Source organism: Aegilops tauschii, chromosome 1, assembly GCF_002575655.3.
Source record: "Aegilops tauschii subsp. strangulata cultivar AL8/78 chromosome 1, Aet v6.0, whole genome shotgun sequence".
In the NCBI taxonomy this organism is placed as follows: Eukaryota; Viridiplantae; Streptophyta; class Magnoliopsida; order Poales; family Poaceae; genus Aegilops; species Aegilops tauschii.
The window spans coordinates 40,042,786-40,058,583 of NC_053035.3; the positions used below are offsets into that span (position 1 = coordinate 40,042,786).

Here is a 15,798-nt window from a genome sequence, read left to right on the forward strand (position 1 = left end):
GCCCCAATTTGGGAAAAGGTCTAGAAAGGATCACTCGACGCCGGCAGGGCAAACTGCCGCTTGTCATTCCCGAAGGGAAGTTAAGGCCGGAGGCACCTCTTCTTGCTGCAAAGTTCGCAACTGAATGCAACGTCACAGTTAGACACCATATGCCCGTGTTTAAGCGCTGGAAGGATTACAAGGACCCAGATGGACATGTCCGAGATGGGATCTTCAAGAACTTTGTAGGAAAAGTTGGTGCAAGTACAAAGTCCAAGCCTTTCTCCCTCAAATTGCTATCAACCTGTCAATTTTTCCTATTGTGTCAATTATGTGCAATCATGATACTTACACATGTTTTTGACCCTCACCAACAACGATACAGGCTCAAGAAAGAGTATTTTATCCATCACCCACTCCATTTGGTGAGGAGAACGTCTCCTGTCCCCTCGATGACTGATGAGCAGTGGAATGAGCTAGTGGAAAGCTGGAAGGATCCCAAAAAGATGGTATGTTTCTTCCTCGAGACCAATCTCTCGCCTTCTACATGCTAATCAAGAAATTGTGCCTTACATGTATTTGGTCTCTTGATGTAGGGGATATGTGAAACTAACAAAAATAATCGAGCTCAAGTTAAGTTTCACCAAACCACTGGCTCGCGTAGCTACCCTGTGCACTGTGATAATCTGGTAAGTCAAACATGTCGCTCTGGATGTGCATTGTCATGAGAAATATTCTTGACTATAGGTTCATGTTAACTGTTGCGTCCATGTAGTAACTGTGTATGATGCTCCCTTGCCTTCATATTGGTTGTTTCCAGGGAGACAAATACAAAGATAAAGAACCCACTGCATTGGATTTGTTCAAGGAGTACCACTACAGCAAGAAAAAGAAAAGCTACACCGGTGTTGTCCAAGCTGCAATTGTAAGTCAGCTTCAAAAGACTACCAACCATCATTTTACCTTTTGGCTTACTAGAACTAATATTGTTTGAGTTACTCCACCAGATTGAAACTGATAATCAAATGTCAGTGTATCTTAATTGAAAATGTTAACATGTTCACTTAACTGTCTTGTAATAGCCTGTCCTGTATGATTGTGCCCTTTTTTATTTTCATACAACTGATAAGTTTTGAAGCGATTGAAAAACATCAGTTTTGATTTAGTATATGGCTAGATGAAATGTCTTTAATAAATGCGCATAATCACTTTGACATGTGACCAGTCGCCACCTAAAATTACAGATTTTTTTATTAATCTATTATTTGGCTTTATATATTGTAGTTTCGGCCATCCTCAATGTCTTATATTTTTAGTGTGTGTGTATATATATATTATAGACTGACCTCCAGAAATAATTTGATTTAAACATTACTCACTTCTAGTTAAATCAGGAAATAGTCCACTTTGTTGTAGATGATAGTATATATGAATAATTTGAATCACCTCCGCACAGAAAAAAGATTAATTCGACTGTTATCACAAGTGTCTACTTGTAAAGGATGCACGATAGCTTTCCTTACAAAGACGATGCATGTAAGCTTGCTGATGTTGTCTTCTCTACTTGTGCTTAAGCCGTCTTATAAGCATGTTTGTTGCTTGCATTGCTAGACCGAGATGGAAAACAAGGCCTCTCAGCCTACAGAAGATGGACAGGAATCGAACTCCGCGACCGAGGCTGTAGCTGAAGTGCTTGCTAAGCAAACTAAGAAGCCAAGGTTTCTTCAGCATGTGGGGATCCAGCATGTCCATGCGAGATCTAGCGATAGCAACTGTCAAGCAGAATTGGCAAAGAGGGGCAATGTCGAGCTTCGGGCACTTGTTGGCACCTTGACCATGCAGTTGAAGGAGTCCGAAGAAGCAAGGACCAGGCAACATGAGGAGCACATGAAGAGAGATGAGGACAACAAGAAGAAGCAAGCTGAGATGGATGCAAAACTGGACTTTTTGCTAAGTCAGTTGCAAGCAAGATCAGCTCAAGGGTAAGTTGTTTGTCCAAGATCAGCCGTCGTCTCTACTTGATGCATGGAAGCTATCTGAATGTGATATACTACTAGAACCTACCTTCTTATTTTGTACTGATTTTGTTGTGCAAACTGCACACTGTTGGATGCAAAATGGTTGCATTTTGCTGCTCCATTGTTGGTGGATTTGGAGATGTAAGCTCAATGTTACTGTGCTTTGTGATGTTGTTCTTCTTTTATGTATTTGTGCTGGATCTGGAGATGTAAGCTCTTAGGCCTGGAAACCCATTTTGTGTAGAAACAAAGAAGGGCTGGGTTGGATAGAGTTAACACTAATGGGCCGAATAAAGTGGGCCTCGAAACACACTTTCTGGCTAAAAAAAATACAGGTGCCGTATAATTTTAATGGGCTGATGTGCATATTGAACACGTGGAAATGGGCCAACGAGAGTGTAAATGATTATGGACCAAACAAACGGGCCAACCAGCTGCGGTAAAATGGCATAGGCCTGCCTGTACTAAAATAAATGGGCCAAACCACACTGGGCCGAATGCCATCGGCTTACACTGTGCCACATCAGCTCCACGTTGGCGCCACATCAGCTCCATGCTGGCGCCACGTCATCTCCACGCTGGCGCCACGTCATCTCCATGCTGGCGCCACGTCATCTCCACGTTGGCGCCACGTCAGATTGCGGGAGATGCCACATGGGACTTGTCTTTCTACACGTCATGTAAATCTGTGACGGAACAGTCTGTCACAGAGGACCGGGCCTTGGGCGGGCCGGGGGTCAGATCGGTGACGGTGATAGACCGTCATAATTAATGACGGAAACAAAAATCCGTCAAGGATGGGCGGGTGGGCAAATTATGACGCGATATACATGACGGATTTTCGGACCGTCACGCCCGGCCATCCTTGACAGTTTTTGCCATGTCTGTGACGGACACTGACTGTCATAGATTAACGACTTTCTTGTAGTGGTTCTTTGATTGTCCTCCTTATGAGTGGCGGTCGGGGACGAGCGATGGTCTTTTCCTACCAATCTATCCCCCTAGGAGCATGCGCGTAGTGCTTGGTTTTTGATGACTTGTAGATTTTTGCAATAAGTATGTTAGTTCTTTATGACTAATGTTGAGTCCAGGGATTATACGCACTCTTACCTTCCATCATTGCTAGCCTCTTCGGTACCGTGCATTGCCCATTCTCACCTTGAGAGTTAGTGCAAACTTCGCTGGTCCATCCAAACCCCGTGATACGATACGCTCTATCACACATAAGCCTCCTTATATCTTCCTCAAAATAGCCACCATACCTACCTATTATGGCATTTCCATAGTCATTCCGAGATATATTGCCATGCAACTTTCCACCGTTCCGTTTATCATGACACGCTTCATCATTGTCATATTGCCTTGCATGATCATGTAGTTGACATCATATTTGTGGCAAAGCCACCATGCATATTATTTCATACATGTCACTCTTGATTCATTGCCCATCTCGGTACACCGCCGGAGGCATTCATATAGAGTCATAATTTGTTCTAGTATCGAGTTGTAATCATTGAGTTGTAAATGAATAGAAGTGTGATGATCATTCATAGAGCATTGTCCCAATAAAAAAAGAGAAAGACCAAAAGAAAGAAAAAAAGAAAGGCCAAAAAAAGAAATAAATAAAAAGGGGCAATGCTACCATCCTTTTTTTCCATACTTGTGCTTCAAAGTAGCACCATGATCTTTATGATAGATAGTCTCTTGTTTTGTCACTTTCATACACTAGTGGGAATTTTTCGTTATAGAACTTGGCTTGTATATTCCAAAAATGGGCTTCCTGAAATGCCCTAGGTCTTCGTGAGCAAGCAAGTTGGATGCACACCCACTTAGTTTCTTTTCTTGAGCTTTCATACATTTATAGCTCTAGTGCATCCGTTGCATGGCAATCCCTACTCCTCACATTAACATCAATTGATGGGCATCTCCATAGCCCGTTGATTAGCCGCGTTGATGTGAGACTTTGTCCTTTTTTGTCTTCTCCACATAACCCCAATCATTATATTCTATTCCACCCATAGTGCTATATCCATGGCTCACGCTCATGTATTGCGTGAAAGTTGAAAAACGTTTGAGATTAGTAAAGTATGAAACAATTGCTTGGCTTGTCATCGGGGTTGTGCATGATGAGAGCATTCTTGTGTGATGAAAATGGAGCATGACCAAACTATATGATTTTGTAGGGATGAACTTTCTTTGGCCATGTTATTTTGAGAAGACATAATTGCTTAGTTAGTATGCTTGAAGTATTATTAATTTTATGTCAATATTAAACTTTTATCTTGAATCTTTTGGATCTGAATATTCATACCACAACTAACAGAATTACATTGAGAACTATGCCAAGTAGCATTCCTCATCGAAAATTCTGTTTTTATCATTTACCTCCTCGAGGACGAGCAGGAATTAAGCTTGGGGATGCTTGATACGTCTCCGACGTATCTATAATTTTTGATTGTTCCATGCTATATTATATTATGTTTTGGATGATTATTGGGCTTTATTATACACTTTTATATTATTTTTGGGACTAACCTATTTACCGGAGGCCCACCCCAAATTGCTGTTTTTTTGCCTATTTCAGTGTTTCGAAGGGAAAGGATATCAAACCGAGTCCAAACGGAATGAAACCTTCGGGAACGTGATTTTCGGAACAAACGTGATCCAGAGGACTTGGAGTCTACGTAAAGCAATCAACAAGGAGAGCACGAGGCAGGGGGGCGCGCCTACCCCCCTAGGCGCGCCCTCCACCCTCGTGGGGCCCATGTTGCTCCACCGACATACTTCTTCCTCCTATATATACCTACGTACCCCCAAACGATCAGAGACGGAGCCAAAACCCTATTTCCACCACCGCAACCTTCTGTACCCGTGAGATCCCATCTTGGGGCCTTTTCTGGCGCTCCGCCGGAGGGGGCATTGATCACGGAGGGCTTCTACATCAACACCATAGCCTCTCCGATGATGCGTGAGTAGTTTACCTCAGACCTTCGGGTCCATAGTTATTAGCTAGATGGCTTCTTCTCTCTCTTTGGATCTCAATACAAAGTTCTCCTCGATCTTCTTATAGATCTATTCGATGTAATCTTCTTTTGCGGTGTGTTTGTCGAGATCCGATGAATTGTGGGTTTATGATCAAGTTTATCTATGAACAATATTTGAATCTCCTCTGAATTCTTTTATGTATGATTGGTTATCTTTGCAAGTCTCTTCGACTTATCATTTTGGTTTGGCCTACTAGATTGATCTTTCTTGCAATGGGAGAAGTGTTTAGATTTGGGTTCAATCTTGCGGTGCTCGATCCCAGTGACAGTAGGGGAAACGACACGTGTATTGTTGCCATCGAGGATAAAAAGATGGGGTTTATATCATATTGCATGAGTTTATCCCTCTACATCATGTCATCTTACTTAAAGCATTACTCTGTTCTTATGAATTTAATACTCTAGATGCAGAATCGTTTCGGTCTACTTGTCGTAGACGTGACGCCTATATACATGATCATACCTAGATATTCTCATAACTATGCTCAATTCTATCAATCGCTCGACAGTAATTTGTTTACCCACCGTAATACTTATGCTCTCGAGAGAAACCACTAGTGAAACCTATTGGTTATGAGGTTCTTATTTGTTTGTGTAGGTGCGTGGGACTCGCGCGTGGTCTCCTACTGGATTGATACCTTGGTTCTCAAAAACTGAGGGAAATACTTAAGTTACTTTGCTGCATCGCCCTTTCCTCTTCAAGGGAAAACCAACGCAGTGCTCAAGAGGTAGCAGTGCTTAAGTAGGCATGCATATTGTGTGACTAGCAGTAATATGTGCCTTTGTTTGTGTGTGAATTTATTGATTGTGTGCTTTTGTTTTGTTGAGTTGTTTCTTTTGATTCTTCTTTTGGGCCCTCGGCGTTACCTTATTTCCCCTTATGGAAATTTCTCATCAAGAGACACCAGATTCGAAGAAGCAATAATGATTTTACAAATTTGGAAGAAGCTCAGCTGAACATTATGGTCTGCCCAGTCAACCGCATTAATATCTCTGCTCAGAATACCAATGGTGTCTTGGATTGATTATCAGCATCGAGTCTACATCAATACAAAATCATCACAGCAATAATGATCAAGCCAACAGAAAGACAAGTCAGTTGCAAGACCAATGGAATATTTTCAGTCAAAGGTATGGCTCATATACAAGGTCTGGCTCAGCAATGAATGATGCTTGAAATAGGTTATCATCGGAAAGAAAGGCAGAATGTGTTATGATCAAGGAAGACAGTCAAACAAAATTTTCTCATGCAAGGAATCAGTCACAGAATATTATGGGTGTGTGTATGGCTTTTAGTCTGCATATCACAATATGAAGTTTTGGATATGAGAAACTTAGTCTTCTTCCTCACGTTATCGTCAGAAGCGCATGGTGCAAGGCTTCTAAATTTTCCACAGTGCAATATTTGAACAGATTCCGGTCCAAGATACCCAGTCTTTCTCGGCAAGATACCTTAGTGAAAGCTTCTGACAGAGGGGAATGAATCTTTCCCAACAAGCAACCGGAGGAGAAGCTTCTCAAGTACGAAACCCAGGCTTCACCAGTATAATACTCAGGTCAAGCTTCGTTTGTAAGCTATCGCGATTTCTTCTCCACGCTACCCAGACAAAAGCCCCGAGCAGAAGCTAGCAAGTATTCCTCAGCAAGCTACTTAGATGGATTCTCTCGTAAGCCACTCAGTCTGCGTCAGTAACACATTATTACACCATCCTCAGAGATTATACGGTGAGTTGGCAGTATATGGCAGCGCAGTTCAAGGATCAGATTTGCAATAATTTTGTCAGAAGTACAATTCAGTCAAGACATATGCCTACCGCAAGGATCGAGTGTTCGGTGGCCTATCTTTCTTACATATGGTGAGCATGTATCCCCGGCCATACCAGTCACTCATACGAGATGCGACAAAGATCAAGTAGATATACCTAAGAAAGGTAGGGATTCAACAACCTCATGAGACATGCGAATGAAGATAAGCAAAGATACATCTCATGTAATACAAGGATCGACAAGCAAGCTCGGTACCGCAACAGGCCCCGAATATATGTCAGATATGTACGGACCGAGGTCAGGGCATAAGCACAAGGAATCATAACAAAAATATTGCAATAACCACATACATGGTCATACGAAGAATCACGGACATATGTGGCCAAGCTATTTTAGTACGGTACCCTGACAAATAAAATAATGACCGTCAAAGGATAAGACTAACATCAAAGGTATGATGATTTTTGCACGACCATCAGGGTCCAGATACCCAAGTTAGTTGGAGGCCATAATTTCCATATGGATCTACAAAGGCATACTCTCAGAGGCCTACTATGTTCTACAAGAAGTTCATATTCTGCTATCCCGTTTGCCCCACAACATCTGCCTAGAATGGTTAGTGTGGAATATCCAAGTCTGTTCTATCAGATCCAAGATTCCTTTGCAATCTCAGCAGTTTGACTTCAATGGCAGTGTTAAAGCATCATAGCATATTAACGCAGATGGGTATACCGACAACATGGGTAAATCAAAAGCTGAACCATCAGCTCAGACCAGGTATACTCACTAATGGAACCAAGTATACAGACAACCTGTCATGAAGAGTATTTTCCCGCCAGCAACCCTGTCAGGCCAGTCTCAAGATATTAACATTTGAGGTATGGTACAACTGTAAATACATACCCCTTTATATTGCTCAGGACAGAAGGCAGTCGAATTTTTGGTACATAGCTCATGCTTGAGCCAAATAAATAAATCAGGATAAATCAGTACCCCCTATGGCCATGATTCTCAGCATTTATGGAACCCAGAAGACATGCATTTGTTTCAGCAAACACCATGGCAGAAGTAAAAACTTTTACGAAAAAGGAATTTATGCTCAGATCCATTGGATATCACCGCAGATATGAGAGAATCAACGTCAGTAAAAGGATTTGGTATATGAGCAGAAACCTGTTAGAATATGGGGAAGGTGAAGCAAACCACCCCAGAGCGAGGTAAGAAAATCATATGAAATTCTTGATGGAACAATAAAGGAAAAGGATACCCGAGTTGCATACGGTGTCCTCAAGTCATACTTGTTCCCTGAGCAACCAAATCTCGAGGACGAGATTTCTTTAAGGGGGGGGGGAGGTTTGTAACAACATTGTTTTTGGCCCTTTTCTTTTTCCTTTGATTTATTTGGTTTCTTCTCTGATTTTTCTTTTTGGAGTGGTTCTATGGCCTTGAAACCTGGGAGATCATAATTTCTTCTTCTCCCAAGTGGCTAATCATCCTCAAAATCATCCCAAGACCATGCCATTTCCATCCTAGCCCAACTCCATAATTCTTTTTCTTGGGGAAAATTCCTTTTCTATTAAAGGAATAAGCTCAAGTGCTCTAGGTTGTGAAGCAACCTATGTTTCTGTCACTACCAAAATTCCCAAATAATTCTCATAAATTGTTTGGGTCATATCTTGATCATATATGCCCAAACATTTCCTTGGCCATTTCAAAAATAATTCCCCAGTATTCCTTCTTCTATTCTGTCCTGAATGGCATTTTATGTAGGAAGTGTCACTTATCTTTTCCAAGTTTCTCCCAAACTTTTTGGGAATTCTTTCATGTCCAAATCATTGCCACATGCCAAAATTCAACTTTATTTGCCTAGCCAATCTTCCTCAGTGATTTTTCAAAGTTTCTGTCAGACAGAAGGCTTTGTGAAGGAAGTACTAGCTAGGAGTATCCAAATGAGTTTAAATTTTGCATGCCTCTTAATGTGATCATATAAGTGCCCTCCTCCAATTTTCAGCTACATCCCTTGATCTATGTGAGCACAGGATCAAATATTTGCTTCTGTCAATATTTTCAGTTTGTGAAGCAAGTATATGTTATATTGCTTCATTTTGGCTGAAAATTTATCATAGCATTCTCATGACCATAAAACCTCTCTCCACCAATTTTGGGACCACACCATCAAGCCAATATTGCTCTGGAAGTTTTGCAAGTTTCTGGACAGTGAGGATGTTTGTGAAGCAAGTACCATTTTGGCTTGTCCAATTGGTATGAAATATTTACAGCATCTTCATATGTCCAAATCCTTAGGCCTTGCCAAATTTGAGCTCAAGTGGTTACTCTATGTGAGTGAACCATCATGATCTCTTTTCTGGACCATTTTGGTCAGTTGCAAAGCAACTATATTAATCCTTGGTCCATTTATCCTCAAAACCTCCAGGATTATAGTCCTTCCTTAGTTAATCATCCCAGACAACACCTTTGACCCCAATCAATTCCCTGTTGATCACCAGTGCGCAGCCAAGTTTGCGACAACAAACTTTCAGTGAAGCCTCACATCGCTCCAGTGCTCCTTTTCTCGATTTATCACCTCCCTCAGGCTCAGTGATGTAGGGACTCATCACTAGAAATCTCATTGCAGCCTCTCTTGTCCTCTTCATGCCAGTGCCCGTGGTGAATGCCCCCTTGGCATGTTATTTCACGCGCTCTGGCAGCGTTGGCCGCGCTTTGGGCGTGCCAACCAGACTCCTCGTGCCTCACCCGTTGCTCTCCACCCCCTGCCCCCTCTCAAAGCCTCCTCGCCGGAGCTAGACGCCGCGCGCCCACGGGTGCACTGTGCCCCGTTTGGCTCCGAGCTCATTTCAGCCTCTTCCTCTGCTACCCGGTGTCTCTTTCTTCTCCGTGACCCTCTACACCAATGCATCGTCGTGTTCCCGTGCCATCCCCATGATAGCTGAGCTCGACAGGGCTCGGATGGTCGTGCATGGCGACACTCACCCTCTGCCATCCTCTCCCCCTCTATTTAAGGCCGTACTGGGCGCGTTTCTCCTCACCACTCGACCTCACTCACTCCTCTAGCCCTCCCCAACCCCCCAGATCATCGCCTAAGCTCCTCCTTGCCCTCCATTGCCACCATGGCCGCTGCCCCCTCCCTCCTAAATTCTGATGACCCCATGTCCCTCTCTTCGTTCTACCACCACCAGAACCCATCATGACCTCCCCTGGATCCTGCCCGCCCTTCGCCTCCTCCTCCGATGGCCTCCGGCCACAAGCTCAGTCACCGCCCGAAGATGTCGTCCGCCGCGGCCGCAGCTTCGCCGTCTCTAGTGATCCTCGAGTGCTCCCCTTGTCGCCTTCGGGTGCGGGCCGTCGCCCCGAGCTCACCGGTGGTCGGAGCGCGGCAAACGGTGGCCGGAGCCGCCCGGACAAGCACCGGCACGGGCGGCATCGCTCTGCACCACAGGCGAACGCGAGGAGAAGACGAAGACGATGGCGTCGCCCTGCCAGCTGGCCGGTGGGCCCAGCGGCCCCACCCGTCAGCGACCTAGAGGCCGGCCTCACTCCCTGCCTAGCTGGATAAGTGGAAGCGCCTTCCGCGCTTTACGCTTTCACTGTAGGGTAAGTGTATTTTGTTGGAATGCGCGACCCGCCGAGCTGCCAGGGGTTTGGTTGTGAATATTTTATTTACAGAATGGTACCTCGTCTTCAACCCCTCATATCTTTTTTATCCTTACTCCAAATGAGGTGATTCCAAAGCCCACTTCTTCGTCTCGTCGAGCCCGTTCTGATGGAATCATTTTCACCCTGTGTTAACATTATGAAAATGACCATTATGCCCTTGCCCTTAATCAGCCTCCTCCGAGAGAGAACAGTTTTCGGCGATTCGTTCCGCGAGTTTCTCGCACTTCTACCTGATCAATCCCTCCACCCCAGGCAAGCCACACCCTCCATTTGAATGATTGCAATGCAGTGACATGGTTTAGTAATTTAAACTTGTTTAATATATTGCATTAGCTATGTGTGATTTTGTTCATGGCATTTCTCGAAGTATTATTTTGATCTTGCTATTGCCATGATATTGTTTGGAGTTCTAGGACTAATATTTTGCAGCTTATGTGGATGACATGTTGCCTTTGGATTATTAGTGGCTAGTATTATGATGTTGGTATCTGGTATTATATTTTGGAGTATTACTTTGGATGTCATGTTGCATTTGGATTATTAGTGGCTAGTATTTTTTTCATCGTGATGATAGTTGATATTATATTTTGGAGTATGATCTCGGAGATGATGCTTGCATGTGTATCGTAGCTGGATAGCTTATTCTTGCTATTGGAGTAGTAGTATTATCGTTCTTGGATTCATCATGCTAGTAGTGTTATGCTATCCTCGGAGTATTTTTGTATGACAACATTATGCTTTGGATTATTTGTTGGATAGAGCTATGACTTGGATTACAGGTTGATAGATGATATTGGAGTATCAGTCATCACTGTTATATTTTGGGGATAAATTCCGTCATTAAGTTGGTCAGGTGCCACCGAACCGGGCTTTTTCAGTGCAACCACATTTGCCTTTTATGGGAAGGCCCTAATGCGGTCTATTGTCGTGCCTCTCGCCGGTGCCTCCAACTAGGGTAGGTTATGGGCATGCGGTACCCTGGCCTGGTAAGCAGACATAACCATGTGTGCCCGTAGTTGTTGTTAGGCGCCTTTTTGTCCCCGTTTGGGACCTTTTTGTTTTGCCACGACGGTGGCCGTTGATGCCTTTGGAAGGCACGGGGCCACCCATGACTTATCCCAGAGGGGAGTCGGTCGGAGTGGCCGGGAGAGTGTCATGGTAGTAGATCGGTTTTGTCAGAACGTCATTGGTCCATCCGAATGGGAGTGCGAGGCCATGGGTTCCGTGGTGTGGGTAAAGTGCGCTACCTCTGCAGAGTGTGTGTTTAATCTATCGATAGCCGCGTCCTCGGTCATTGGCATAAGTTCATACTATGCCACCCCGTTTGATCAACACTCACATGACGGAATGACTTATAGGTGAGTTATATGATGATATTGTGAGCAGTAACAGCTTGGCAGGATGTTGGTGATGATATTGGGATGATCTCGAGGATGGTCATTCAGTTTGTGATGTGGTCATGAGGTGATCACGTGGATGTTTTGATCACGAGGTGATCAAGTGGATCACAAGGTGATCGAGATGGTATATGGCTTGGCCCGTTAACCAAGAGTGAGATGGTTGTTGAGATTAATGTGTTGGTTTATCAATATTGCAGTAGTTTCATAGCATGCTTAGTAGTTGCTTTCGTATCATAGTAGTTCTTAAATTAATTAACCTGCTAATGCTATATGTTGTTGTTTTGCCTTGCTGCTTTTGGTTGTTCTGAGCTTGCAAGTACATTGTATGTACTGACCTGGCGTGTCATGCCAGATTGCAGGTGATGCCATGTTTGATTGATTGCTTGTCAAGGTTACCGTGCATGCGAGCTAGATCATGTCCCAGCCAGAGTCCCTGCGGAGTGGAGTTCACCACCTTCATCGTTTTTCTGCTGCTAGAAGTATTCTGCTGGTATGAGTCTTTCTGGTGCTAGCATAGAGCAAGTGTAGTATCGCAGGCGTAGTGTCGCCGTGCTGATGTGATTCTTTGTAACATCAGACCCATGTATTAATTAACCTTTGTAATAAGAGCTGATTTGTTCTATGTCAGTGTCGTATTCCAGAAGACTTCATCTCGATCTCTGGGCTGGAATACGGGGCATGCCGGTTTCTCTGAGCCGGGGTGCCACATGGGCCTCCAAGCGCAGAGTTTTGTAGGACAGCAACAATTTTCCCTCAAGTGGGTGACCTAAGGTTTATCAATCCGTGGGAGGCGTAGGATGTAGATGGTCTCTCTCAAACAACCCCGCAACCAAATAACAAAAAGTCTCTTGTGTCCCCAACACACCAAATACAATGGTAATTGGTATAGGTGCACTATTCGGCGAAGAGATGGCGATACAAGTGTAATACTGATAGTAGATATAGGTTTTTGTAATAAGAACAATAAAAAACAATAAGGTAGCAATTGATAAAACGGAGCACAAACGGTATTGAAATGCTTGAAAATGAGGCCTAGCGTCCGTACTTTCACTAGTGCAATCTCTCAACAATGCTAATATAATTGGATCATATAACCATCCCTCAACGTGCAATGAAGAATCACTCCAAAGTTCCTATCTAGCAGAGAACATAAGAAGAAATTGTTTGTAGGGTATGAAACCACCTCAAAGCTATTATTTACGATCAATCTATCCTAGATTTCGTACTAAAATAACACCAAGCTATTCTTTCTGATCGATCTAACCAAGAGTTTGTACTAAAATAACACCATATGATACACATCAACCAACTCTAATGTCACCTAGATACTCCAATGTCACCGCGAGTATCCGTAAGTTGATTATACGATATGCATCAAACAATTTCAAATTCATAATACTCAATCTAACACAAAGAACCTCAAAGAGTGCTCCAAGATTTCTACTGGAGAAACCAAGACAAGAACGTGCATCAACCCCTATGCATAGATTACCCCAATGTCACCACAGGAATCCGCGAGTTGAGTGCCAAACATATATCAAGTGAATCAATATGATACCCCCATTGTCACCACGGGTATTCATATCAAGACATACATCAAGTGTTCTCAAATCCATAAAAGTATTCAATCCGATAAGAACGAAATATCAAAAGGAAAACTCAATTCACAACAAGATAGAGAGGGGAAAACACCATATGATCCAACTATAAACAAGGTCGCGATACATCCAGATCGTGCCATCTCAAGAACATGAGAGAGAGAGATTAAACACATAGCTACTGGTACAAACCCTTAGCCCCGAGGATGGACTACTCCCTCATATTCATGGTGGCCGCCGGGATGATGAAGATGGCCACCGGTGATGATTTCCCCCTCCTGCAGAGTGCCGGAACGGGGTCTAGATATGTTTTCCATGGCAACAGAGGCTTGCGGTGGCGGAACTTCTGATCTAGGGTTATTTTTAGGGTTCTGAAATATTTGGGAATTTATAGGGTGAAGAGGCGGTGCGGGAGGCCACTAAGGTGGGCAGAACCCACCTGGGCGTGTCCTGGTGGGTTGTGCTCCCCTCAGAGCCCCCCTCTGGTACCTCTTTGGCCCATCAGGTGTCTTCTGGTCCAGAAAAATTCTCCAAAAAGTTTCGCTACGTTTGGACTCCGTATGGTACTGATATTTTGCGAAGAAAAAAAAAGCAAAAAATAACAACTGGCACTGGGCACTATGTCAATAGGTTAGTCCCAAAAAATGATATAAAGTTGCTATAAAATGATTATAAAACATTAGAATGTAATATAACAACATGGAGCAATCAAAACTTATAGATACGTTGGAGACGTATCAAGATCTGTCAGAGATAAATCTCCACACGCCTTTCGGCGACACTTTAAGCATCACCAGACAAGGGCTAGGTGGAGAGACCTTATTCCATCTTCAATAAGCCGCTTTCGCCTTGTCCTCTTGAGCATGCCAGAAACCCTAACAAAACTCAGAAAATCACCTAAAAACAGAGCCCTCCGACCAGCAAGGACCGGGATCCACCGCGCCTTCATGGTTCGATGACCATAAGAGACAAGGCGGACTGACGGCGGTGCCGACGAGAGGCAGGGAAACCCTAGATGAGAGTTGCACGAGGGCAGGAGCGAAAGGGTAAGAGATACTCATAACCATCAAAAGCACACATGCTTCAGATCCATGCACTAGTCGAAAACAGGGCTTTGGTTTTTGCAGGTTCGGAGCAACATCACCGGTCATATTACGAACGGGGACTAATGCGTGCATCAGTCCCAGTTCGAGCGGCCAGAACGCCGGCCAAGCCTCGGTAGGTACCAGTCCTGGTTTGTCTGACCCCTTTAGTCCCGGTTCAAGACACGAACCGGGACTAATGGGCATCGCTCCTGGGGCAACTCCTTTGTCCCGGTTGGTGTCTAGAACCGGGACTAGAGGTCAGTCTTCAGTCCTGGTTCTAGACACCAACCGTCCCCATCGGCTCTCGTCCGGTCTATGATTTGGATGTGGTATATTATCTTATATAACTATTTGTTTCATTTAGTGTTATTCACAATTATGCCAACCAACATGACATAGATGTTTTTATCTAGGAGGTATGTGAACAGGAAATTCCAACGGACCCTCTTGTCGAGAGGTTAAATTTAGTTGAAAAAGAAAATGATTATTTGAAAGAAAAATTGAAAAGAATTGAAGAGGAGAAGATGAAATTGGAGTTGCATGTTGCCGATGTCGTCGATGATCACAAAATCCAGATGGATGAAATGCGCTTGAAGATTAGAAAGATTAGAAAATATGCCATTGATAATGAGGCTTGGTATCATTATGTTGTTGGATCAATTGTTACCTTAGTTGCGATTATGATCGCATTTGTTGTAGCATTTAAATGTTTTACATAGTTGCATGTTAGTTTCGATGTATGTTTTAATTAGATGCTCTAGAGAGCTGTATGTTGTTCTATGAAAACTATGTATGAACTTTATGTATTTTTTTAGTAATAACATTTGATCACTACTGTACTTTGGTTTTAATGTGATGATGAACTTGTATTAATTTGGTCAGTTCTCTATTGATGATGTTCTGTAATGGTTTTTGATATACTTAATTATATAATGCACGCAGATGAACCGACAATGGATGTATGGTGACCCACGCACCTCCGACTACATTGAGGGCGCGCATAATATTCTCGAAGTCGCTATGGAAAACAAGCAGGATGGTTTTATGTATTGTCCATGAACTGTCTGTGGGAATATGAAGGATCACTCTTCCTCGAAAACCCTTCACTTCCACATGCTTGATAAGGGTTTCATGCCACACTATAATGTTTGGACCAAGCACGGAGAAAGAGGGGTTATGATGGAAGACAACAAAGAAGAAGAGGATGTTCACAACTATCCTATCTTCCCTGA

General features: G+C 43.4%; 1 protein-coding gene across 1 annotated transcript; it reads left to right on the forward strand.

The window, feature by feature from the left end:
• The first annotated feature begins 320 nt into the window (after positions 1 to 320).
• On the forward strand, positions 321 to 2,359 carry LOC123494776 (uncharacterized). Its single transcript, XM_045231157.2, has 4 exons — positions 321 to 488; positions 576 to 668; positions 800 to 904; positions 1,591 to 2,359. Exons 1-4 carry the CDS (start codon positions 321 to 323, stop codon positions 1,963 to 1,965), a joined length of 741 nt encoding a protein of 246 aa, XP_045087092.2. The 3' UTR covers positions 1,966 to 2,359.
• Positions 2,360 to 15,798: the final 13,439 nt, after the last annotated feature.

Excerpts from the sequence above, each read along its gene's own strand:
- LOC123494776 (XM_045231157.2), top strand. The coding sequence starts at position 321 with ATGATACTTACACATGTTTTTGACCCTCACCAACAACGATACAGGCTC. Across the intron at positions 669-799 it reads CTGTGCACTGTGATAATCTG|GGAGACAAATACAAAGATAA; the intron begins GTAAGTCAAACA and ends GGTTGTTTCCAG. Across the intron at positions 905-1,590 it reads GTGTTGTCCAAGCTGCAATT|ACCGAGATGGAAAACAAGGC; the intron begins GTAAGTCAGCTT and ends TTGCATTGCTAG.